Source organism: Melospiza melodia, chromosome Z, assembly GCF_035770615.1.
Source record: "Melospiza melodia melodia isolate bMelMel2 chromosome Z, bMelMel2.pri, whole genome shotgun sequence".
NCBI classification, from domain to species: Eukaryota; Metazoa; Chordata; class Aves; order Passeriformes; family Passerellidae; genus Melospiza; species Melospiza melodia.
Window position 1 is genome coordinate 41,361,296 of NC_086226.1, and position 26,318 is coordinate 41,387,613.

The window sequence follows — 26,318 nt, forward strand, 5'->3', positions numbered from 1 at the left end:
CTTGCTTCCCTGAGCAGCAGTGAGTGAGCACTTTCCTTCCTCCTGCCACTCAGAAGCCCACCTTTGCCTCTTGAGTCTTATTATGAGATTATAATCTCTGGAATGCAGGGCAGAGGGGCGGCAAGATTTTGAGCTGTAATTTTTCCCGACCTTAGTCAGGTTGTACAGCTAATCTTACTTGAGTATATACCTCAAAATTACATATTTCAAAACCGCAAAACAGATGGAAGAATTGTTAAATTACCATCTCCTTTCAATTCAGGGAGATTAAATCCTGAATTGTGTTAAAGTTTGAGCTGCATGTTCTTTGCTAAGGCTGGCTATTCTGCTGACTCATGTGGGAAAGGCATTTGGATTACAGCTAAGGATAACATTCCTTTGGGTATATGGTATTAAACTTGAGAGAGGAAAGCATGTTAAGTTTACATTGCTTCAGCTTGTCTTCTTCAGCAGATTTTTGGCTTACCCAGGAGAAGCTGGGGAGATAAAATGTCCCTTTGGATCTTTTTTGTTGTTTTAATTGCAAAATAACTATTTGGTTGTATATAGTGCTTGTGTGTACACACTGTTATGACACCTTTGCAGTGAAGGCTTATGAAACAGATTTTTTGGAGAGTCCCTGTTACCATCAATTATAACTACAGAGAAGGAAGGTCATATTTTTATAATGTCTTCTTCTAGCATGAGAACAGCTATTTCCTTTTTATTTGACTGCTGTTAAGTGAATACCGGGTAGAGAAACAGGCCTTTTCAACTGTACAGTTCACAAAATTCGCTGTGCATTTTACAGGGATGTAATTCAGCTTTAAATAGTCCTACATGCAGGTGTAAATATTTATATTTATCAAAAGTGCCATTGTTCTCAGATACACTCCATTGGCAGGAGATCTCCCAAGGGTCTCTTCTTTTAAAGATGGTTGACTTAAAAGTACTCAGTCCTTTGTTTTACAAATGAACTTTGAGTGTAACAAGAGAATAAATGAGAGTTTGTCACTTGCTGTTGGGAGATGCAGTGAGCAGAATTATGCTGACCTGATGAGAATTTTACATCTAATTGATGTCCTAAATATTTTTCCACCTTGCAGTAACACTGAATTCCATATGTTCACGTCATGGAAGCAAATATCTTTATCTGACCTCCTCTTAATACTTTTACAGCTGTGAGGTGGCTGTTTTTACATCTGTGCACTGACAACAGCATGAAACAAGCAGCTGTTAGTAAACTGGACTAGTCTAGGAGATCTGACACAACTGGCAGATTATGATTAATCTGTGCTGATTTGTTTTGCTATTAAAGAGGACCTATATCCACCCAATTTTTTTCTTTTTTTTAAAAATTTTTTTCTTTTATCTGACTGTGGGAAGAAACACAAGATCCTGCAACAAATATATTGATTCTGCATTAATGCCTTCGACTCAGTTCTGGTTCACAAGTAGAACTTTATTTTTTTTGATGCCTTCCACTGTTGACATTTTGTTCTGTGTGACAGAAGTGTGACAAAAATTATGAATTAAATGTTTTACATGGATATGGTCTTACAATGTTGCTATATTTAACAGATTAAATTAACAAAGCTTAAATCTTGGGAAATTCTTTCTTCTGATGCAAGCTGCACTGAATGTTCAGAATAGTTAAGGTACAACCACTAAGAGCACTAGTTCTAAATAAAGAAATGGTAAAAGCAAACAGTATACAGTATTAAAAAAGAGGTTCAACTTCTCTGAATAAAAATCCACTGAAGAATGTTGCCATAAATAACAGGAAAGAATGAATAACCATGCTTCACCAGAAACACCATTCTTCAAATATACACGATGCGGCATTTTGATACACAGCAACCTGCCTTGGCTGTGACAAAAGTAAGGATCTGTTACAATTCTAACAAAAATATAGCCTCTATACATTCTTCTGCACATACATTTTATGAATGTTGCCTTTTGTTTCAGAACTTGGTACAAAACATACAAAAAAGGTTGGCACATATGTAAGCTACCTGCAGTAAACAGCATTGTCACTATTCTTCCATAGCAATCTATGCTGTTTGCTTTTTTTCCCCTTTTCCTTTACCCAGTTTGATTTTTGATACAGCACAGGGTAGGTGGACTGCTTCTTTAACTGCAGCCACAGCTTTAGCAGTCTTGCTTGCAGCCTGGAGTGCACAGTGTTAAAAATCAGCAGTTCTGCTAGTACTTATTTACTAAATAGTCTGAGAATAGTCTAAAATTTAAACTCATGTTCTGCATGTGATTAAAATGAGATGTACAAAAATACACATTTGGGCTTTGGAAGCCTTAGCATAAATTTCATATCTTGGAACTAATGAAGAACTATGTTTGATTTCCAACTGATATACATATTTCTTACATCACAAAACCAATGAGCATGTTATTAGGAGGATAAAGCAGTACAAATTGTAATGTTTTTATAAATTATAGCCTGGAAAGTTCTTTTAAAAAGTGATAGGTTCATCCTAGAAGTAGCACAAAAAATGAACTTGACATAAAATTTAGATCAGTTTAATAAATTGATGACCATGTTTACAAACACCATTTTTATAAAAAAGTATGGTGATCAAGTGCCACAATAGTTTTTTGTGTAAAATTTGATGAAAACTTTTGTGATAACATCTGCAAGATGGCAGAGAACCATGTGGATGGCACTACCTAGACAGAGCATGCTTACTTTCCTGTATTATATGATCAATTTTAGAGAACATTGACTCCTACCAAGATTTTATATAGAAAAGAAAGAACAGGTGGTACTGTGAGACAGTCTCTGTAATAAGAAGGTGTTTTAAAAGGTGTCATGTTTGGGTTTTTTTATGTATCCAATTTATTAAAATTTACTTGTTTTGCTGTGCATGGTGTCTTTACAAGTATGGTTCCTAGAGCTGAAGAACATTGACAGAATTGGAACAAATTTATGCTAAATAAGTGGGAAGTTTCTGTCCTTATTTGTTAGCTATTCTTACTCTCTTGGTGACTAGATTACCCCTCTCTCTGAAAAACAGTTGTGTAAAGTGTTAGTGAATACAGTTGTATCAACTACAAGATTCAACAAGTACATATTCAGTATTAGAAACTAGTTTTAGAAGTACATTTTCTGCCACAAAATATTATTTCTGAAGAGCACTTAGTCATCTGTGGTTTATATAGCCTCTAAAAACATTTTTCTGTAGAATTAATAGGAGCTTAAAAATGAGTAAAATATTTCCTTCTTGTCATGCAGTCTTAATTTCACTGGAAAAGCAACATTAATCCCCTTTGTAGCCAAGAGTTTCTGTAAGTGATTCACAGTGAAACTGGTAGAGCAAGAGGTCTGGTTTTCTTGACTGAGTATCAGTTGTTGTTTTCTGATGGGAGCCGGAGACTCTTGCACTTCAAATCATCCAGTGTTTTCCAGTGTTTGTAGTTATTAGCCAAGTGTTGCATCAAAACTGGCAGATGTGCAAATGCTGAAAGAATAGGAAAAAGAGTTTTACCATGTTTATAGAAAGCAGAAGAACAGCCCAGCCTGATCTGAAATTGGCATTCTCCTACTCTCTTTTGTTCTTCCAATTCCTTTAAGTAATACTAAAAGGGGAAAGATTTGTGTGTGTGTGTGTGTGTGTGTGTGATTCTCTTTCAAGAAAATCCCTTTCCAAATGCATGGTGACTTCATTAAATTATGCTAACATGCAGCCAGTGGTGGTCTTAGATTCTGCAGCTCAGAAGAAATACAGTGCCAAAGGAAAAAAACACATAGATGAAAGAAAAAGCTTAGTTATAAGCCATTGCTACTTCTCTACACAGATTGCCTGGTAAGTGCACAGCTTCATTGTGTGCAGTGAAACAGACTTCAGTGTCATGATTGCACAATATCTTGTGTTGTACTGCTTATATATGGGTACAGTCTCTGAAAAAAGTGGATGCAAGGCCACCTTGATATTAGTAATTTTGGACTGTAGGAATCTCTGAATCTCTGTGTCAGAGGAAGGAAGAAAAATCAGTACTTACCATCCCATGCATCGAACATATCTGTTATAAAATAATCAATGAAGGAAATCTGGGACTTGGGGATGCTGCAGGTGTTTCTGTCAAATACTGGCATTACAACAGGCAGGCCCTGTCTCTTCTCTTCATCAGTCTAAGAAGACAAAACTCCAGTTAGCAACTAGAGCTTTGCTGACTTCCGTGCTGGAATAGCAGAGGTCAAGGCATTAGATTAATTGCAATAGGAGATTTGAGACAAGCCTTAGAACCTTAGTTTCATGTGTGTTATTTTGTCTGGAACAGGAACTGAAATCAACATCTCTTCCCTTTCACAAGTACTCTTCATTACTGCAGTCCTGTGATTGCACTTAGCTCCAACAGGACAAACTGCTGTAATCTGGTGATTAGGGTACACCAGCTAAAAATATGGAAAACGGCGCTGTGGAGTCCTTTAGCAGAGAACAGGTTCGATCCCTCATTTTTCCACATCTGTAGTGGGTGTTACAAACCATTTGTCTTTTAAGTAAGAAGAGATTGTTGCTGGTGCTACTTCCTCTGCTTGTATCAGGTTATCAGGTGAATGAAAGTATAGGCAAGCCCTTTAACTCTGTCCCCAACTGGAAGAGGCCTGGTTTTCTTGCACCCACTGTGCTGCAAGAAAATCACCTCAACAGTTTCTTAGAATGTAATTTGGAAACACATCCCCTTTTAAGTAGCACAGGCAACATTTAAAACAGTAATTGGCAGCAGAACAGTCTCCAAAATTAGCAGAGGTGAATAAACAGGAGAACAACTCTCTGAATCTCACATTGCTGCAAGCAGGCTAGTGTTTAATTTGGGCAATTTAAAGCTCATTTATGATACCTTGACTGCTAGGGAGATACAACGTAAGTGATCTTTGATTTTTCTTAGGACATGGCAAAATTTATTCACTATGATTAAAATGAAATAGTGATAGTAGATACAATTTTTCAGATAGTAGCTACAATTCTCTTTCAGGAGTAACTATCATGTGTGAATATGAAGGGTAGGCATGCCCACTTTTCTTTCTCTCCATTCATAGCTGTTATTTCCACACCATTACTGGGAAATAAAAGCTAAGATTTTATCAGTTGTTAATTAAAGAGGTAAAAGAGTGTTTCAGGAAGCTGATTGCATTTCTGGCAGAAAAACTGAATGTGAAGAAGGAAAGCTGAGCTTCCAGTACTGTCTGAACACATCCCATGTGGTAAGTATTTACACTGCCCACATGCCTTCACTACTTTTCTGCCTACTGTGATAGTAGTTGAGGTTCCATCTTAGAAAAGAAAGGGCAATCCCAGTAGTTCAGCTGAGGCATTGATCTGAGGGAAGGTATTGGAACAGGAAGCTAGAGTGCTGACCATATTGAATTTCAGCCAGTTGACTTGAGTAGGACTAATCAAATCATTTTGGTCAGATCATGAAAGTGTAAAACCTCCTTTCCACCCGTCTGGACAACAAGCTTCATGATAAGCAAACTAGCTAACTGCTTGGAGTGAATTCTTCTGGATGAAACTGAGGGGCCAGTTCAGACTGAAAACAAAAAACATATATCTGGACTCTGTGGTGACACTATAGGCAGACCCTATGTGGAACAGCAGATCAGCCAATGTGCACTTCTTTATATAATGTAATAGTTAAGTCATAAAAATATACATACCTGTGCAAAGTACTCCTCTGAAATCCTACCTGCCCATTCAATACATAGCTCTAGGGGGCGACATGGATTTGCTACATCTGCACATTTAATCATCATGCGCTTGATCAGTGTCTGGTTGTCTGGAAAATTCTTTATGTTGGTTGTGCATTCAGTGTTGTTGCCATCATTCTGTAAAGGAGAGTTGGTTACAGGGGCCATCCCCTGCTAGCAGGACCGAGGGCGTCATTATCAATTCTACCAGACTTAGGCACTAAGCAGGCACCCAGTCTACTGCCTTACAGTTTCATGCAGAGCACCAAGAACACGGAGAAGAAGGTGATGTCTGAGAACTGGTGCCTTGCTAAGTAAGTAATGTTAATCCAAATACATATTACAGTTGTGGTCATTCTCAAAATTAGTATCAAAGTTCGGAAAAAAAGTGCCACAGGCTCTTTATCAGGTAGGGTGTTACCTTCTCTGCATCCCAGCCTGGTCCTCTTGGGGATGAATCCCTTGATGGAGGATGCATCTCATGAGAGGGGATGCATTCACCCACTGTAAGCTCACAAACAATCCTCACTTCTGAATGTTTAAATGTAGGGATGGTGATGGTAGGGGACTGCTTCACTTAGAGTTTCTGGAGTTAGATTTTTATTCCTAAATGAGAAAACTGAGGCAGACATGGGGCTGAATTGACTGGCACAACTATTTCTTTTACAGACAGAAAAGCAGGTCTCTGACATTCAGTTCCAGAATGTTTCCAAGTGGAATGGCTTTCTTTGTCTCAGATTTTGAACTTCAACCTGGAATAATCTTTGATCTCAGTTCCTGGTGAGGGTGAAATATTACATAATCTATGAGATTAACAGTAGGAAATCACAGGAGCAGCAGATTGACTGCAGAAATTCTCTGCTTGTTAGAACTGGAGACCAGGTGGTGGCGATAAGGTATTGTTCCCAGTCTGCTATGGCATCATATTCTGGATCTTGAGCAGTTTAGAAGGCACAGGTAAATTATGGAGTAATGAAAGGCTTCCACCTCGGCTCACATGGCATTAATGCTATTCTCAAAATAATATATTTGTGGGATTCTGGCCTCCCTCCACTGCTAAATTCAACTATTGAGTCAGAAACTGAATGTAAGTACTTTTTGCCACCACAACTAAATATATTTGTGGCTTGTGGGGAACTATTTTGCTGTGACTTTTACAATTCAGGCATTAATCTTCTAACTTTATGTTTAGCAGTTAATCCTTTTTCAGCATGGGTAGCCCAACAAAGAGCTGTCAAGTTAACCCTGTACCTTAACTGCTATTCAAGACCAAAACCAGAAAGAGCCACGGCTAACAGTAAAGAACAGCACAACCTAATACTGAGGGAAAAGAAGAAGTCTGTGGCGCAAGTGGTTCTGTCCTTCACGTTTATTTTGAGATAAGTTCAGCAGCACTTGTGGTTTCCAGCTCATATTGTGGGAGAGTGGAGCTCAGCAGTCCCTAGAAGCAGGTAATTTCAGATGACAGGATACTGTCTTAAAAGTTGTAAATGGTACCCACGACAGTCTACAGTACAAAGTCCTATTTTGGATAGCTAACAGAAGATATTTCTGTTTGGTTTTAGCATTGCTGACCTTCAGTTTTGTCTGATTTTTTTTTTCATGTTTCCAACAAAGCATTATATTCACTAAGGTGCATTAAGACAGTCTTTCCTCAGGTAACAGATAGTTTCCTCAGATATTCTTTCTCCAGGTGCCCTGGAGAACCTGGTCAGGTCTTGGGTGCTCAGCCTCGAGAGGGGGCAAGAGAAGGTAAGGAGGAGATGGGAAACTCAGAGACGGCTTATTAAATAAACCCTGGTGGAGCATGAGAGTTGTAACTGTTATGCAAAAAGGCCTGGACATCTCTTGGTGAGTGCCGAGGTCTCAGGAAGTTATTCCTCGGGGCAGATTACACAGAGACAAAACTGTCGAGAAGGTTCTTCAGTTACCACCCTGGGCTCAGACAAATCCCACTGTTTGGAGACAGGACCATAGGAACAGGTGCCAACCTGGCTCCGTGCACAGAATTTTCCATGTAAAATAACATCCACTCATATATTTCCTGAATACAAGATAGCTTTTAACACAAGGCTTATAAAATGAAGTGTTTAAATGAACTAAGAGCAGAAAAGAGAAAAAGCGTATTTTTTCACACTGCTGTGTGAGGCCACAAATCCATTTGTGTCATTTGGGCATTGCCATAATGCAAATTAATGCAAAGTGAATGAAAATGATACTTAAGGTTGTCTGGAAAGAACCTCACTGAAATGCCTGAAGGCATAAAGTCCTGCAAGCACTTACATGTGGGCTGGTCTCCTCAGATGCCATAGGCTTGTTGATACTGTTCACAAATTTGTTCACATGCTCAAAGTGCTTTGTCATCTCTGTTGCCAAAACCATATCAATAATGGCCTGTCGCAATGTCCGGTAGCGATTTCTAGGAAAGAAAAAGAGTTCTTGCTCATGAGCTTGCCAGACAGAACTCTGCCCTTTCCTCATCCCTACCCACATGTTGCTACAAAACACTGCTCAGGGACTCAGCCACAGCTGGCACCTTCAGAGTTAGGAACAGTCTAAGGATGGAGGAATGTACAAGATCATGCCTCTCCAAGTTCTCCCCTGCTCTGTTATTTTTACCTAATGAAAATCCTGAGAAATCAGCAACAATTTACATCTCAGTTTCATAATGTTGTAAGACTAAGATAACTTCTCCAGGAATGGCACCAATGTGTCCACGTATGTTCCGCTGTATGTTAGTGTTAGCTTGGAATACAAATCTCAGGTTTTTTAATTATCTCTTTGGGGTCAGGCTCTTTCCCTTTCAGAGCTCTTTCTCTCTCACCTTGACCCTACAAAAGCTGGAGTCATGCAGTGGGAACACCTGTGCTACTTGCATGCCCAGCCAACCACAGGGAGCTTCCAGCTCTCCCAGAGTTTCATGTCCTCTGCTACCACCCTTTCAATTCCACATGAATGCAGTAGTGCTGAGATGCATAGGACCTTGTGCAGACATAACATGCAGCATCCAGATGCTGTTGTGTAAAACATATACCAAAAAAGTAGTGCCCAGGCTCCTTCAATGAAAAGGCAGTGAGCAAAGATGCAGCCTTGAGGCTGTTAACTCGACCAAGTTAATGGAATTCATATAAGATTATTAAACATCTCTCTAAGCTTCCAATAATTACAAGTTGGAAGACAGAGCTGGTGAGGGGGAGATGAAAACCTTTTTATAAATCATGTCTATATAGGATTCCAGAAGAGGTTAGATTTTATTATCTGTATTTAAACTATGCATTCCTGTTTAGAAGGTAGAGTCTCAATTTGCCCCAAGCTGCCAAATAAGCAGTCCACACATGGACACTGTCCTTGTCCAGCAGACACACCTATCAATATTCTTGAAAATGTTGTATTTGCTGTCTTTTGTTGTAAGCTGAAACGCCAGTGCTGTGTGATGACTCTCTAATACAGCTGTGTCATTGTAAAGGACAGCTAATTCACTGCCTGCATTGCACAGGAAAGAGTTGGTCCGTCCAGGATGGTCTACATCATGAATGGTGGCAGCTATTAATGCAGCTACCTCATCTAGATGGTCCAGACTTCCCTATAGGAAGAGAGAAAAATTACAATGTGGCACAAAAATGACAATAAATATTTTCTGATAACTTCCAGGTACCCACAATTACACAAATGTAAACTTAAGCAGGCAAGCTACCTCCTTGCAGTCATTTTCCATTCACTGTGCCCACAGATTACCTCCCACAAAATTTCTGCTCCTACCCTTATCCACATATGCTTTCTTTAATGAAGCTTTTTACACTGCTGTCACCTGAGCAATATCTTCACATAGAATTCTTCAATGGATAGATGACCTAGTGGTTTCCTTCCACTTTGTATGCTTGCCTGAATGTATCTTTATTGACTCTGCTTCACACACCTTATGTTTTAGCACAGGATAGGGTAGACTGTTTCACTTGGAAGTAACCTACATGATCATTGGCCAGCTGCCTGACCACTTCAGGACTGAACAAAAGTTAACTCATGTTATTATGGCCATTGTCCAAATGCTGCTTAAGCATTGACAGGTGCGGGGCATCAGCCACCTCTCTGCGAAGCCTGTTTCAGCATTTAACCACTTAGTGAAATAAATGTTTCCTGATGTCTACTCTGAACCTCCCTTGGCACAGCTTTGAATCTTTCTCACATGTCCCGTAGCTGAGGACCAGGAAGAATAACTCACACCTCCCTCTCCAAAGCTTTTGCAAAGCTTTTGCGAAGCTTTATTAAGAACTGTTACCTACAGCCAGTTAACATGAGACAGAAAAGAGCCAGGTTCCCTCCCCACCTCCATCATTGCTACTTAAAATGTAAATTTGTATAAACAGACTTTAGAGAAACTGTGTGGGCCTGCTTGCATCACAGGAAGACATCAAGGACATTTATTTAAACATCTGACTTCTGGATGACACACATAAAATGGCAAACACACTGAAATCCTAACCCAAAGAACTCCTAGGTGATGGTTCTACCTTAACTCTCTCCTTCCCGAGAAAGAAGGCAGTAGCATGCAGGACATCTGCCGCATGTGTGGAGTTGTGGTATGAGTTGGAGGAATGGTAGTTGGCTTCAATGACCTGCAGCCATGCCCGCAGTGTTGCTTCCGAACAGTTTAAAAACTCAGAGACCCCAAACCGGGCAAAAACTTTTAAGCCCAAATACACTAATGGCCTGAAAAACAATAGAAGAAAAAAGCACTGCTGTAAAATAGGAACTTGTGATGTTCTGAAAGTGATACATTGAACAAAGAAACCAAGACTTTTAAAAGGGGGGGGGTAAAGTTTGAGTTTTTAAGTTGCATATCTATCACCTCTAAAAAGCTGGGCCAAGGTTACAAGTGATTGCATCTATCATCCTTTCAGACGTCATTTTAATGTTTTGTAGAAATTTTACAATTCCATCAGTTTCAAGAATTCCTGTGGCTTCAGAGAAAACATCTTAAAACCCTTTTTTTGTGTGTGTTTAGTATCTGTCAATCAAACAAAATTCCATTTTTTTTTCCTGAGGAGAAAAAGCAGACTGAGCATGACATGAGCACATGCCAAAGGCTAAGAAGTCCTAAGCCAAAAAAAAGGTCAAATTTCAATTGTAAAGTGCTCTGTGGGTGTGGGTGTGTGTGTACAATGCTGGGAATTCCAAGCGTGAAACAGTAAACAGAGTACAACCTCTAATCTTTTTGATTCTTAAAACCAAATCCACTGTGGGTTGTCTTTTACTTTGTGTTGCCTGTGAGAGAGTCCTATCCATCAGTTACATTCTTCCCTCCTGCAAGATGTCTTACAGAGCCTGTGAGTGGAGAAAGGCATAACCAACCCGAACATCTGCAGATTAAAACCAGGCAAATGCAAATTTTTAAAATGGCTATTTTATGCAAAGAGAGTACATAAGAACGGGTAGTCTGTTTGATTCTTTGCATCTTGGAATGAAAGCAACTTTTCTGTCTGAGTGACGTGCTTATTTTTGCGGTCTGCATGACCTCAAAACTACTGACGTCTGTTTTCATTATAAGCTTTAAAAACCCAGTCTGTTGATCCTATCACTGGTTTATCCTCCATCCCATTTTTTTATCCCTATAATCAAAAGCTGCAGTTGCCTTAGATCTTCCCAAATTGTGGGATGATTTAGGTGAGGAAGGGGAGAGGTTTGCTTTTCCAGCAGGACCATTTGCGCATGAGCAAGAAAAAGGGCCATCTGGAGGGCATCCAGCATGTGGCAACATCAGACTGCATTGAACAGTGTCGCTGGGACAGAGTGGATCTGTGTCAAGCAAGACAGCTCTCACAGATTTGCTGTGTCTCGCTGCAGTTTTTCCAGAGCTACAGCTCCTCAACAAAATTTCTCTGGGCACCCAGGGAAAGGAGTCCAATACCTTTTATTTGTAACAGCCTCCAACTCAAAAATATTGAAGTCCCAACTTTCCTCGTTATCTAGGAGCTGTGCAATACAGGGTGGAACATCATTGATGGTGTTTGGCACTGGAAGGTGAGTATGGCTCAGGTTCATATCTGTAGAAATGGAATTTGGGAATTAACACATTTCTGGGTTATTCCCTCTACACTACCACAGCCCCTCCTCAGAATTCCATTTAGAAAGCAATTCTTTTTCAAGAAAAACAACTTTTTTCCTTACATGAAAAAGTCTGTAAATGCCTATAATAGAAAGGTTTATTACAGAGCATTTGAACATAAACCAAAAAGATCAGTGAACATTTCTTTGAGTGACAATTTGTTTTAATTGTTTGAGCCCGTTTCAACACCAAATTTGAGGCAACCTGGCACTTCTGCTGCAGTCATTTAGACAGCCATTTCCACAGACATATATTCCACTGCAAATTAGCCTGAAGCTGTATGTTAGTGGTACTAACAAAAGAAGTCACACGTGCAAAGGGAAGTTTAAAATGGTAGCTTACTCTTAGAAAACACATACTCATTTCCTGACAGTCTTCTCAAACCATCCTGGAAAAGAAAGCAAGTTTATCTTAGTTTTTTTGTATCACTAGTTTCAAAAACACTACATGCATTTTAGGTACTATTCCTGGGTACTAAAAGCAATGCTCTTATTGCAGCACTATAGCATCATCCTGGTTTTCGGGTCTTTCAAAACAAACATGAAAGGATCCCTGGAACACTGGTATGAGATCTCCAGAAAAGATATTAAATACACAGTGTATTGCCCACCTTGACCCTCTCATTGGCACCTCCATCATTCAAATTGGCGATTATAATTTATTTTTCATTTTCTTTATATTATTTTGGTGGGGATTAGCTCAGTGTCTATTAAAAATGAGTAAATCCATGACAAAATTTTGACAGTTTGCCTCTTGCAGCTGTTGCAGGACCAAAATTAGAGCTTGATTAAACAACCTCACTGATACACTGGACTAACTATAGATCAATCTCTCTAATCCCATATAAGCTTCTAGAGTTTCTATGAAGTATCTCCTTCAGTATCTTCTGAGAGACTGGATATAGTTTCTGGTGGCAAGTCTGTTCACTGTTATCTGAGGATGAATGTGCACAGTGGACTGAAATGTGGCCATAGGTTACTACATCCTGCAGTACTGCTAGTAAAGAGGCCAAAATGCTTAACTGAAATGGTGATGAATTACAAGCCCCCTTCCCATTGCTTGGGAAATTTTAGCAGAGCAAAGCAGTGAATTGTGATCTAGGACACTGGTCGAGCAGTTTTGTCTTTACTAATTTTACTCACATTCATCAGACCTCCAACAAGATCACTTGTGTGAGGATCTTCATCTTTGGTACCTAACTGAGGGGAATAAAGTTCTGTTGTTCGCAGGATTTCCAGAACTCTGTCCAATGCCTCTGCTACTGTGATCGGGCTGTTTTCCTGGGCAGCGTTAATTATGTTAATGACCTGAAGGCAGATTAAGGAGGCAGGCAAAGAAAAGTGAATGGCACCTTTTTCTTATTACAAAATTTTTATACTTTTCTCGATTATGCTAATTCTCATCAAATTCAATGTAAGTCTCCACAACCCTTGAAGTACAACTCTAAAAATGTAAATTTGTGCTCAGATTTCCTGGTATCCGTCTGCTATTTTTAACTGACAAACTCCTGGGAAGTGGAAGTAGAACGGTGTGAAATAGTTGCCAGTGAGTGTACCAAAAATCAGCAATGTCCCAGTACTTCAGCATATCCAGGTCTGCTCTGAAACAAATATTTCAATCCCTGAAGGAAAATCCAAACAAACAAACTCTTGGATGTGGCTCAGATATGCTGATATTATACCACGATATTCTCCTTGTAGAAGTCAAGGGCAGAGAGCAGAAGGTACTGGACTGTAGGAGAAGGGGATGGCTCTTTGAAACCCACACTTTTCCTCAGCCACAATCTGGAAATGCAGCAGTGACTGCTCCTGGCTCTGCCAAGAATGATGGGAAGAAAGTCCCACTGCTGTCTTCTCCAGGAGCCAGAGGCTGCTGCACAGCCACTACAAGCCTCCCTGCGGGTATGATTGAGGATAAGGAAAAGTAAAGGAGCCAGCTGCTCTTACAGTCACAGTGGTGCTGGGAAGTGAGAGCTTGATGATAGCAAGAAAAGATAGGGAGAGAGGAAAAAATTATTTGAAAGTGGAAGATACCTGACACCCTGGTGTGTTACAAGTGACTGTGCAGCTGTTTTGTGACAGCAGAATTTGTGTGGCAGAGTGAAGAAAGGCTGCAGAAATTGGGGGAGACATAAGATGGTGCAGATGCTCCCTCTTCTGCAGGGTATCTTATAAATATCAATAATGAGAGCAAAGGTGAGACTGGAAGAACATCCTCCTACTCACACATGACCCAAGAGAGCAGTGTCCCCTTCCTGCCAGAAGCCATGCATGTAGCAGGGCACTCTTCTCCTCTCCTTAATATACTTCCTTATGACTAGCATTTGGAATGCCATGATGAGATGTAGAAAGTGCCAACAAAAACAAATTACTTATATCACTCTGTTAAATACAAAGTGCAGGAAGCCTCTGTCTGTCCAGAAACTACATACTTCCCTATGAGTGCAACTCGAAACTCTGGAGTTTGTGGAAAAGTCAGTGCTCAGGACTCACCTTTGTGATAGGAGCTTCTATTGTCATAGAATGAATCCGTGCCATTGAGGAGTAGCGTCGGGTCTGTAAACTTGGAGCTGCCATTAAAGAGCCATAGAGTGTGAATCAGATGACAGCATCTGAAGAGTGCAGAAGGCCAGGGCATAGCACAATGAAATACAGCCTCGTGTTCCATTTCTCCTGTGTTTTTCCTCCGGCAAGTTCTTTCAATGTACCACATAGTTTCATTTCTTGTACTGTTGTCTGCCTCCTTGGCAGCCACCCCTTATTTTTGCTGTCAGATTTTCCATCCATCCTTCACTTCAGAAAGGAGTTGTACTTACACTTCATGCCCTTTGATGCAATGGATCTCTCACAGACATGGCTTCTCCTTTAAGTCTGTGTGTGTCCCTCATCTTGGTGGTACGGTTGCTCTAATGAAAACCTTTCCTCCTCCCCGCAAGCAGTGCTTCTCTCGCTACACACAGGCAGAAAGAAATCTCTGCCACCATTGTTCCACCCCAGTAAGCAGTCACAACTGGGGTCAGAAGTACTGCTCTCAAGTAACCAGCAGCAATAGGCTCCTTCATGTTAAACATGAATAAACCGTAATATGTGTTTAGGAGCACAAGCTGCAGTTTTCTAAGAGAGGTGGCATTAATGCTTCACCACACTCTTAGTAAACTGCTTCTGTCCCTTGGCACAGTCATTCCTCCTCCCTGTGAAGGCATTCAGCACTGTCATGCGCTGTATAGCAACGCTGGTACTTATGCTGGGACACTGCTTTGCAAATCAGAATGAAATTTTACAGCAGTTATAAAAAATGAAGTAATCTCTGTTTAAGCAGCAGTGAATCTGTCTGGTTATTTTTTTGTTCTGCAGTTTTACAGCCCAAGCCAAGTCTGTTCTTTATTTATTTATAAATATATATTTGTGTATATTTACAGTATTGTACATACCGTTTGCTTCCTTACCATCACTACTTTGAGATGTTATTGACTTAACATCAACTGAATCTTTCCTTCTGTTCTTGCACTTGTAAGAACCAGATTCTGTAAGTACAAAACAAAAGCTTTAAAAATGTATCAAGTAAAGCCTCTACAAAATATCCATCTAAAATTTTGGAAATTTAATTAAGTGACCTTAACAATATCACACAACTGGGGGAAATACTGCAATTTCTGCACATCAGAACAAGGAACTTGGTGTCTATCAATTTAAGTCAACTTGTCTCAAGTCACCTGGAAGGGTCTTTTGCAAGAAAGTCAAGATGCCTTATGGAACAGGAGTCTTGCTTCACCTAACTTTAGCTCTCTAAAAGCAGCAGTCTTGCAGGCTGCTACCATGTAAGGTTTTCAGAGATCCTGCTTCAGGAGAGATGTCTCAGGCAGGTGGGCTGAACCTCTTGTGTGAGTTCTTTTTGCTCTACTCTGACCACCGAACAAGCCTGAGTTTAACTGCCTAAAACTTTAGCCAATTGAGAAGAGTCTCATCTTACTCTACACTCTTAAAGCCAAAGCATGGTTCAGACTCTGACAGCTTTTGCTTTTATTTGCAATAAATATTTATACCCTGTGTTTAAGGAAAATCTAACGTGCTGAAAATTCTTAAACAATTCATTTAGTTCTTCTGAATACTAGTTATGCAATAAACTTATTCTTGAAATGACTGTTTGCTAAAGCCAGAGAAATTATCACATCCAGTCAAATTCAAAAGCTGGACGAAATGACAGGAAGGAGTTAAAAAAAAAAATCTGGTAAAATTTCATTTTTCTTCAATACATTAAAGTCTGCACTCTCCCTTATGTTTTAAAACAGCAACTATGCTGTTTCCAAGAGTGGAAAGTGGTGATACTACCTATTCTCAAGGTATCTAAAATGCCACTCAAGGATCAGAGACCCTAGCAGGTTTTCAAAAGCTGATAAAAGCATTTGAAGAGTCAAAAGTATGATTTTGATATTCTTAACATAAAGATGAATGTTCATTATAATGTCACAAGACAGGATGTATGCAGCCTCTCTTTAGCAAAATGAAATGTTAACATACAATTCTCCAGAATTAAAAATTCAGCCATCCTAAAAATTACTGAAATAGTTTCCGTCTTAATTCTCTTTTTCTACCACAGACAGTTTGGGTCTTCTTTGTTGTAGTCTGAACTGGAGAAATTGAAAGCATTTTCCTCTGTTGACACCTAAGAGCAGGGCATAGCTAATGCATGTTAAATAATTTTATTTATTCTTTCACTAACATTTGGATGATTTATCATAAGGGCACTTCAGTGGGAGCAAGCATTTACACATAAACATAGCTCTGAGTGGCTACAGCTGACAAAACAACTCTCCTTGTGTTAAATACCAACTAGCAAGTCAAATACTTTCCTAGTGCCACCCAAAGAGTCACAGGTGCATAAAAGCTACTCTCTGCCATACTGTGGTTTCATCTGTAAATATTTAAATGCCTACGTAAATTCTTTTCTTTACCTGGTGAGGAGAAAATCTTATCATCCAGGTTGTTACAAATCTCACACCACTGCAAACAGCATGATACACATGGATTACTCTTCTATGCTCGTCACATATTGGTATATGCCCATGGCTCTGAAAAGTTATACTTGGAGCACAGCCATGGACTGCAGGGAAGAATAACCTACATCACATGCTCTGAGACTGCCTACTTTCACTGCAATGTTGTCATCAATGTGGTGTCATACCATGGGGCTTCCCAGGCTTGCTGAAACCTGTCACAAGAATGAGCAAACTTAAAACATTAGCAAGCTAATATAAATGTGTTAGTAACAACTGTCCTGCTTAATTTATGGGCTTCCTCATCTTCCTGTTTGCAGGACAGAAACAGCTAGAAGAAAATCTGCTTTTGTTACAGGGATTCAGAAGCAAATGGTTTAACATACTGTGGATCAGTTCTGGCAGCAGCGATGGGAATGAGGACATCCAATTTCATATTGTCTCTTCTTCCCCCTGCCCATTGCTATTTGGCATCACAAAGCTCTCAGATGTTTCTATGTATTCTTAGGCTTCTTAAGAGAGCAGGGGATGTCAAGCAGTCACGTCCCATGCTCTTAATATGTTATATCCTCCTCCCATGTGAAAACCAGAAGCTGCCTGAAATTGCACAGCAACGTTGTCTCACCTTTCATAGCAGGAAAGGCTTCAGGTGCCAGAAGGTATCAAGGCATGAGAATCTTTTCACTCATGATTATAAGACATCAGGCTGGCTGAGACCACTAGAGTCACAAGCTTAAAAGTGGCCTTAAGTACCTCCTTCTTCAGGGAAAAGGGGTATTCCAAACCCTACATAGCATTGGAGGAAGGAATTATTCCCTCATGCTCCACACTTCTAGTCAAAACCTCTCTGCAAAACTCAAGAAGTGCTGGAATGTGCTGTCTGTGAGTAAGTAAACCTACCTAAGACACTAGACAAGGGTTTCAGGCATGCTGCAGCAACTCTGTGCTGACTGGAACTGAGCTGCTCAGGCCTGGACACCTCAGAGACAACCATCTTAGCCTGTGCTGGGGCCAAGCCAATGGCCTGCTGACAGGCCCTAAACTTGGACACACTGTGGCAGGTGCGCTGGCACAAATCAGCACATTCCACATTTCAAACACAAAGAGGTGCCAAGGTACGCCAGCCACAAGAACAAACAGTGAACTTCAAATGCACAGCAAGAGGTCTGCACAGGAGACTCAATTATTGATGATTACAAGTCCAATTCATGGTGTGGTATCAGAGGCAGCTGGCATCTGTCCTTGGCCATCAGCTCTGACCACTGACCGGACGGGGGGAAGACACAACAATTCATTCTAGCAGAGAACCCCGACACAGCCCCCAGCACAGAGGAATGTAGAGGTAAAGGGTAATATTCTAACCTGACTGAGAATTGTCTCCTGTGTGCTTATCCTCACGGTGACTCTTGTAGAGCTGGAGATAAGAATAAAATATATATTTAAGAAAAAAGAATACAAAAAACTTTAAACAGGCTGCATTCAACACTGTCCATATTCAGTATTTTCCATTCAGCTATCTAAAAAAAATTGTTTGGCTAAGACTCTTCTTCAGGTGTAATTAGATGTAGAGGAATAATATGAAAGCAAACAGATAGGCCATGCAGAAAATCATAGATACAAGTGCTTTTATGTACTGAATTCCCGTTTAATGCCTGTGTTTACAAGAGAACTGATACTCATTTAGGTACTGTTTTAAGTGCAAGTTGCATATGAACCTGAAAGAATAAAATAAAACCTACAACACTATTTTTTGTCCTTTAAAAATATTTTTCTTAGAACTATTGAAGCTAATTTTGAATGCATCCTTTCATGGATAACTGATAAACTGGACTTCAAAAAACTCAGTTTTAAAAACTATTCTCCAGGAAATAAGGGGTAGAGGTAGTTGTCATTCATCAGACCTTTATTTTCAAGTAGTTTTAAATCATTCTCATGAATTAATAATTAGGCATGGAATCTTAATTCTTTGTTCTTCTGAAACATTTTAGGCAACTCCAATAGTAGGTATTTCAAGCTTTCTTAGAATTTAGATAGGATATTTCCATATATTAAAATTTACAGCTATTGCTTAGTCTGCAGTAACACAGATTAAATGTTCCTCTGCTTTTTCATTCTTCTCAAAGACAAAAGTACTGTCCAGTTCATGACAGTTTAATACCTGCTAATCACCTCACCACTCTCCTTTGTTGTGTGATTAGAAGATTTTGCTGTTGACAGGAAAGCTGACCAGAAATGGCAGTTCCTCAAGTTATTTCTTGAAAATTGGTGTATGATGTATATAAGTATAGCTAACGGAGTCACAGAGAAAGACTAGAAATAATGCTTACTAGGAATAATGCTTACTTTTTTACTGCAGTCACTAGAGAAGATACACATACCCTCTTACTTCAGATGAATAATTGTCAGTGCTTGACACTGTAATTATAAATTATTCAGTACACATAATATTTAGGAGTCCATTACTGTCATATGGTGACTGGTTGCTCTGACCAAATCCATCACCTGCCTGTAGCAAAGCACTAGATTACATGGAAGCATGAAGTCCATGGCTGCAACCTGTCAGTTAAAAGGAGAGTATGACAAGGTTGTGCTTGTGTGCTCTTACTGGTCTGTATCAGTTTGTGACTGTGCATGCTGCAGGGTCCTCACGGGGATTATTCAGGAAAGAAAGGAAAAGAGTGATACAAATTCTCTTTTCTGTCATTCTGCCATTCTTGCACACCTTTCGTTTCTTCCTTTCTGCTATGAGGGGGAGAGACAGACAGTGAAAGGAGAAGAGAAGAAAATGGAAATTTTCTTCTTTCAAAATTCAGGCATGGCTTTTTGTAACAAATTAAAAAAAAAATAAGAAAAGGAAACCCTTTGCCATTGCTCCATATAATTCTTGTTCAGGGGAGTGTAAGAACTGACTCTTCATCCAAAAAAATTTTAAAAGCTTCAACACCTCTCTTGTAACCATGTAGAAACTCTCAGAGAAATAATCTCATCCAAACAGAGCAAGGTTAAGGAAATCTCATCAAATATGGTACAGTGACAAAAGGCATCTGAACTGCTTGTTCTGGCCTCACTGGGGCTTCTTTCAAAGCCAATGGATATATCTCTTTCTACTGCACAACCGGCAGAAACATAGTCACAGTCCTCCAAGTGCTTTACTAAAAAAATAAACCACATTTCTGTTCTGAATACTTCTCTTCCCCTTCTGCAGGCATGTCCTGAAAGAGCCATGTAAGGTAAGTTATGAGGGCAGCTACACAGTTAATCTTGGGTCAATATGTTCTTGAAAGAAACAACACCTCTCTTGTAAATTTATGAATGTGAAAACACTGGAACCTATCCTGCCAGGTCTCAAATTGACAATGGCAGCATTAATAATTACCTAGGCTCAGCACACGGGAATAGTCAGATGAAACTCAATCCTCATTCGTAAATCTTCACTGTAAGAATGCTTAATGCTCTTTTAGGTATTTTTTTTTCCATGCATAAATTTAACATGCTGGGTTTTTCTATGTGATAAATCTGGCATGGAAATACATGAAGGTTCCAGTGGTCTCTGATATCCATTACAGAGGATGTTGGTACTGGCAAAAAACACATACTTTTTTTAAGGTGGAAATGTGTAATGGTGTAATGATGTAAGGATGTTTTGAAGTCAACATATACCGTCTGAATGCTGAGATCAAGATGTTTAAAATTATATTGATTTAGTGCAACATTAGACATTTGACATCAAAATTTGAATTATGACAACTTTTACTGCTCTGCAACTTAAGTAAATATTTAATTTTATTTCCTTTTATCCTTCCATAAAAATTTATCTGTAGCTTGAAAAGGAACCCTCTTTTTTTAGTCTAAAGAAAAGTTCTACTTCTGCAAGTATTAAAGCATGGATATTAGGAAAACTGCATTGTCCAGGATCTCCTACAGGCATGAGATATTTCTGTGACAGAAGTGAAACAACAATTGCATAGTTCTATCAAACACACCTTATTTTTTCCCCAAGGGATGTAAAATCTCCACAGACCAAACTTTCTGTTAGGCTGCAGTCTTTAACCTTTGTGGCGGACCTCTGTATCTGTGGAGAACCTTTTGAAGGCCATATTCCCTGGGATCACCAAATGTGTAAATCTTCCCAGGTCTATAGTGCTTAATTTATTAGCTTCTCATGAACCAGTATTAAAAAGACAGGAACGGATTATACTTTCCAGCAGTACAGGAGAATATGAATGTTGCTGTGGACACAAGTCCTTGTTTCCTAATTTCCCTTTTTCTCATTAATAAGGAGAGGCTTATGGGGCACGTGAAGTTCAAGGGCAGCATGGGCTGCAGCAATCATGAAGGAGTACAAGATCCTCCTCAGGGCATTGATGAGGGCACACAGTAAACTCACTACCATGGACCTCAGGAGAACAGACTTAGGCCTCTTCAGGAACCTGCTTGGTAGAGTGCCATGGAATAAGGCCCTGGAGGGAAGATGGGCCCAAGAAACCTGGTTAATATTCAAGGATCACCTCTTCCAAGTTCAGGAATGATGCTTCACAACAAAGAGAAGTCAGAAAAATGCCAGAAAGCCTGTGTGGATGAACAAAGAACTTGCTGACAAACTCAAACAAAAGAAGGATGCCTACAGAGAGTGGAAACAAGGACTGGTAGCCTGGGAATAATACAGAGAATGTCTGACAAGCCAGGGATCATGTTAGGAAAGCTAAGGCCTGATAGAATTAAATCTGGCCAGGGACATAAATGACAGCAAGAAAAGCTTCTATAGGTACCTTGGTGAATTAAAAAAGGTTAGGGAAAATGTGGTTCCTCTCTGGAAGGAAACAGGAGATGTGGTTACCTGGGACACACGGAAGGCTGAGGTACTCTCTGACTCTTTTGCCTTGGTCTTCACTGGCAAGTGTTCCAGCTACATGCGTTTCCCTAGTCACAGGAGGTAAAGGCAGGGACTGGGGAAATGAAAACCACCCAGTGTAGGAGAAGATCAGGTTTGGGAACATCCAAGGAACTTGAAAGTGCATGAGATCACAGGACCTGATCAGCATTTCTAAGTCCTGAAGGACTTGGTGGAGGAAGTGGCTAAGTGGCTGTCAATCAGATTTCAGAATTCATTACAGTCCAGTGAAGTTTCCAGGAAATGGGGAAATTTACTTAACTGTCATTTCTAAAGATTAGAAAAGAAAAAGGAAAACCAAGGGAATGACAGGCCAGTCTCACCTCTGTGCCCTGCAATCCATGGAGCAGATTCCCCTGGAAACTATGCTAAGGCATATGGAAAATAAGAAGATAATTGCTGACAACAAGCACAGCTTCACTAAGGGCAAATCATGCCTGACATATTTGGTGGCCTCCTACCTTGGGTGGATAAGGGAATGTCATCTAAGTGGACCTGTGCAAAGCATTTGATGCTTCTGTGCACGCCCTTGACTCTACAGTGGAGAGCCCTGGATGGACCACCCAGTGGGTAAGGAATTGCCCGAACGCTCCTGCTTCAAGAGTTATGGCCAATGGCCAGGAGTCTGGGTGGAGAGGAGTGCCGGCTGGTGCTCCCTGGGGCTCTGCACTGGGGCCAGGATTACTCACACCCCTGTCAGGGACACAGCCAGTGGGACCAGGTGCACCTGCATCAGGCTGACTGATGACAGCCAGCTTTGCGATGTCACAACTGCCTGAGGGGCCACAGCACCTCCGGAGGGGCCTCCAGCGTAAGACATGAACCTGCAGGAGCAGATCCAGAGAAGGGCCACGGAACTGACCAGAGAGCTGTAGCACCTCTCTTATGTGAAAAGGATGAGAGAGTTGGGGTCGTTCAGTTTGCAGAAAAGAAGACTCTGGGAAGTCACTTAACACCTTCCAATTACTAAAGGGGCCTACAAGAAAATAAAAGAAAATTTTACAAGAGTGTTTGGTGATAGGACAAGAGGCAATGGTTTTAAACTGAAAGAGAGTAAGTAAGTTTCAACTAGCTATCAGGAAGAAATTCTTTACTTTGAGGGTGGTGAGGCACTGGAACAGGTTCTCTAGAGGAGTTGTGGATGTCCTGTCCCTGGAAGTTCAAGGCCAGCTTGGGTTTGGCTCTGAACAACCTATTCTAGTGGAAGGTGATCGTGCCTGTGACAAGGGGATTGAAACTAGGTGATCTTTAAGGTGCCTTTCCAGTCAAATCAATCTATGATTGCATGATTCTTACTGGTATAAGCAGTGCAATCTACAGGGCAAAGAAGGACAAAAAATTTACTTTTTTCTTATATTCCTACTGCTATTTTTTATATATGGGTACAAGTTTGTAATACTTATTATCTTGCACTGAGTATCATATATACGCCTCCCTGTACCAGTCCTTCAGTTGCATGTATAATACAGAAAAAGCCTTTAGATTATGTCTTACTTGCAAATCAACATCAAAGCAGCTATAAATGAAACAACAGGTATGAAGTTTAAACAATGAATTAAAAATGCATGCAACTTTATCACTGCTTTTATAAAACTCTGTTGCACTCTAGCCTGAGCATTTTAAAACATCCTGTGACTGTAAATGATATTTTGCTGCTAATACTAAAACACATGGTTTAGTTCAAAGATGAAGTCAGTTTAAAATACTATCAGTCTTATTTTTCAATGATAGACATGGAAATTTCTTCCAAGAATTATGCAGAGTTCTCCTTGATTTGTTACTACCTAGCTCCACAAAAACTTGTGCAAGGAGGATGGTTTCAACAGTCAAATGCTACCACCTATGAAATTCTTTTAGAAGTAGTGGTTTTCCAGTAATGTGTTAATATTCAATATTGTTCTACTGAAGAAAGGGCATACTAGTGACTTTCTAAATACTTTTCATGCCCAAGTGTCTTTACCCACATGACAGATAAAAGCACATAAAATTCTAAATAAAACAAGATATATAACCCCTCTCCTAAATGACATGGAAACATATCCTATTTACAGAGCACGTGCTTGGTCTAAAATGTTTCCAGCCACTCTCTATCTCACACCTAGAGACCACATGCCAAAGACAGGCTTTGCTCCTTTGCTCACAGAAGTCTAGACTTCTTTACTCAACATGGCACTTACTAGAATACTTCTGGAGCAAAGTATGTGATATGATCATTTGCCTCAGACACCATCAGAGGGAGGAAGCCAGCAGAAGATGACAGCAAACAGCTCCCCACACTACCAGGTTTGTAGCAGAGGCAGCTGGTGTAGATTTGTGTCTGGACTGCAGAGACCCAGCTCTGCCACTGCTGCTGGTTTACTGGGGTTGTGGCTTGAGTAGCACCCTCCCACAGCACCTGTTCTGGCAGGTGTGGGAAGCCTCAGGGCCAGCATGAGGGCTCACTTCATAAAGGTACCACACTTAACAAACCTTGGGGCCACTGAGCACGGATCATTAGTTGGCGTAAGTACAGCAGATCAGACTGGCAAGAGCAGCCCTACAAAACAGGCCCTGAGCTCCCTTTGAACTGTGATCTGTATTGCTCCACAGTATCATGGACTCAACTGTCATGCCCATGCTCCAGAAATGAAAGATGGTCTTCCTCAGGAGTCCTACAAACAGAGACTAATACAAGCAAATGTTGAAATTTTCTTGCTTGCTCCAACAATCAGTGAGAATCTCATCGACAATATAGGTCACATCTTCTTGGAAAAATTTATAAGCCAAAAAATATCATTCACTAAAAGCTATGAAAATTATCACATGAAAGAAATACAATACCTGCTTGTTGTTTTCATTGGTACAATGCAGTCTTTTGAGGGACACAAAGTGTCTTATTTTCCTAACAACAGAAATTATCACTTGTTACTCCATCACATCGTAAAGACAGAAGTGAATTGATACATTACTATTTTTTAAAGGAGAGATCTCTAAGCCCTCAGGAAAACAGATACCAAGCCCAACACCAGCAAGACAACTGGGTGACAAGCAGTCCTTCAGTGTGACATTGAGGTTTTTGTTGCAGGACACCTAATACCTCTGTCGGTCCAGGAATTCCCCTGCAAATCTGGGAGCAGAATTTGGCAATGTGTCTGTTCTAAACTGCGAAGGTGGGAACACGTACAAGCACACACACAAACATGGAGGTTTCCCAGCTGCTAAATACATGGAGGTTCATGTCAAACTTACAGATGCAGAAAGCAGAGAGAAGGCCCTAAAACCCAGAAAGCAATTATGTTCCGGACAAGTTAGTTACCCTCCTTGACCAACCACAGGTGTTATCTTCACATGCTGCTGGATACTGTCCCCTGATTTCCTTCTTGCATAGTAAACTCCTTGCCATTCCTAAAGAAACACACAAAACAGAGACAGCATCTGAGCATACATAGCTTGCAGTCAAATACTTGTTTATTACTGCATAGTTCTTATGTATTAAATAATTATTTTTATTTCATAGTTGTATTTTTAAAAATTGTATAAAATTAATGTACTCTCAAGTATTACAGAGAGAGTGAGCAGCACCTATTTACCCAATGGAGAGCAGCATCTTTAACTAACATAAGGAGAGTATAATTATGTTCCTCTTGGGAGAAGGTATTTTTTACAAGGAACTTTACAATTTTTACAAGGAACTGTAGGTATCATCTAGTTAAAGAGGTGACAAACATTCTTGCTAGGTGCCACCATACATTCTTGCTAGGTGCCACCATAAGGAGCAGTGACTGCAACACATCCAGCGGACATCCTTTGGCACCAGCAGAAATAAGCCTAAACACCATTCAGCTTTGAAGTTGTCAGTTGCCATGCGATATATATACTAAACTTCAGAAATCCTTGATCTAAATATGTCCTTCAACTAACCTCAAAGAGGAAATATCTTAAGGGGGGAACTACCTGGCAGCAGGGTTGGATGAAGCTGGAGAGGGGGTAGAAGATACCTTTGAGCAGACAGTGCTAGCTGCAGGGCAGCCCATATAAATGAGGAGGAGCACAGCAGGAGTGGCCTGTAGGTATTGCTAATGAACCAAGGTGGACCTGCAGACAGTGACTCACAAAGCTCAGATCACTGCTGGACATGACTCAAAGACTCAAGAACTCCCCAAAGGTCTTGAAGCAGAATGTGAGACAGGGAAGGGCGACAGGTATTTCTGCAACCCAGGGGAGATGGGACAAGAGACTGTTGCACATCATATTGCCAGGCCCATCGCCTTAAGGACAGGAGTTCACAGTGCACTGCAGACATTCTAACCGTAGTTATTAGGCAAGCAATTGGCACTCCACTGGGTGCCAATACATTTTGGTGCTTTAAGTACACAGTCAGCAAGGCTCTGCTGTTTGACAGAAGTTACACATTTTAGTTGGATGATTCAGCCACCTGAGAGACTGACTGAGGGACAAACTGTTACATTGCATCTAAGAAAAGCTCCATGGGCTCTAAGCAAAACAGAACACAGAAAACATTCTGATACTGATCTTAAGCCAGCAAATCAGCAGGAGGTCAGTCAGATCCTAAAAGCAAAGCTAATGATATCTGTAGTCACTTGTCTTTGGCATGGGCTGCTGTGCTTAGACATCTGAGAAACACAATTCTGGTCTTATATGTGTACTC

At 40.3% G+C, this 26,318-nt stretch overlaps 1 protein-coding gene across 5 annotated transcripts in view; it reads right to left on the reverse strand.

Moving 5' to 3' along the window:
* Positions 1-1,420: 1,420 nt before the first annotated feature.
* Positions 1,421-26,318, reverse strand: part of PDE8B (phosphodiesterase 8B) — an 86,595-nt gene continuing 61,697 nt past the window's right edge. For 3 of the 5 annotated variants that reach the window (XM_063180128.1, XM_063180125.1, XM_063180129.1), the window contains exons 9-22: positions 24,966-25,054; positions 24,491-24,551; positions 18,142-18,193; positions 15,217-15,309; positions 14,279-14,355; positions 12,929-13,093; positions 12,129-12,174; positions 11,589-11,724; positions 10,192-10,390; positions 9,049-9,266; positions 7,967-8,102; positions 5,654-5,821; positions 3,997-4,126; positions 1,421-3,455 (exon numbers count right to left, since the gene is read on the reverse strand). In XM_063180128.1, coding sequence (XP_063036198.1) covers positions 3,340-3,455; positions 3,997-4,126; positions 5,654-5,821; positions 7,967-8,102; positions 9,049-9,266; positions 10,192-10,390; positions 11,589-11,724; positions 12,129-12,174; positions 12,929-13,093; positions 14,279-14,355; positions 15,217-15,309; positions 18,142-18,193; positions 24,491-24,551; positions 24,966-25,054 — 1,686 coding nt within the window. In that variant the 3' untranslated portion in view covers positions 1,421-3,339. The remainder of the gene's footprint in view (positions 3,456-3,996; positions 4,127-5,653; positions 5,822-7,966; positions 8,103-9,048; positions 9,267-10,191; positions 10,391-11,588; positions 11,725-12,128; positions 12,175-12,928; positions 13,094-14,278; positions 14,356-15,216; positions 15,310-18,141; positions 18,194-24,490; positions 24,552-24,965; positions 25,055-26,318) is intronic. The other 2 variants (XM_063180126.1, XM_063180127.1) reach the window with 2 other exon arrangements.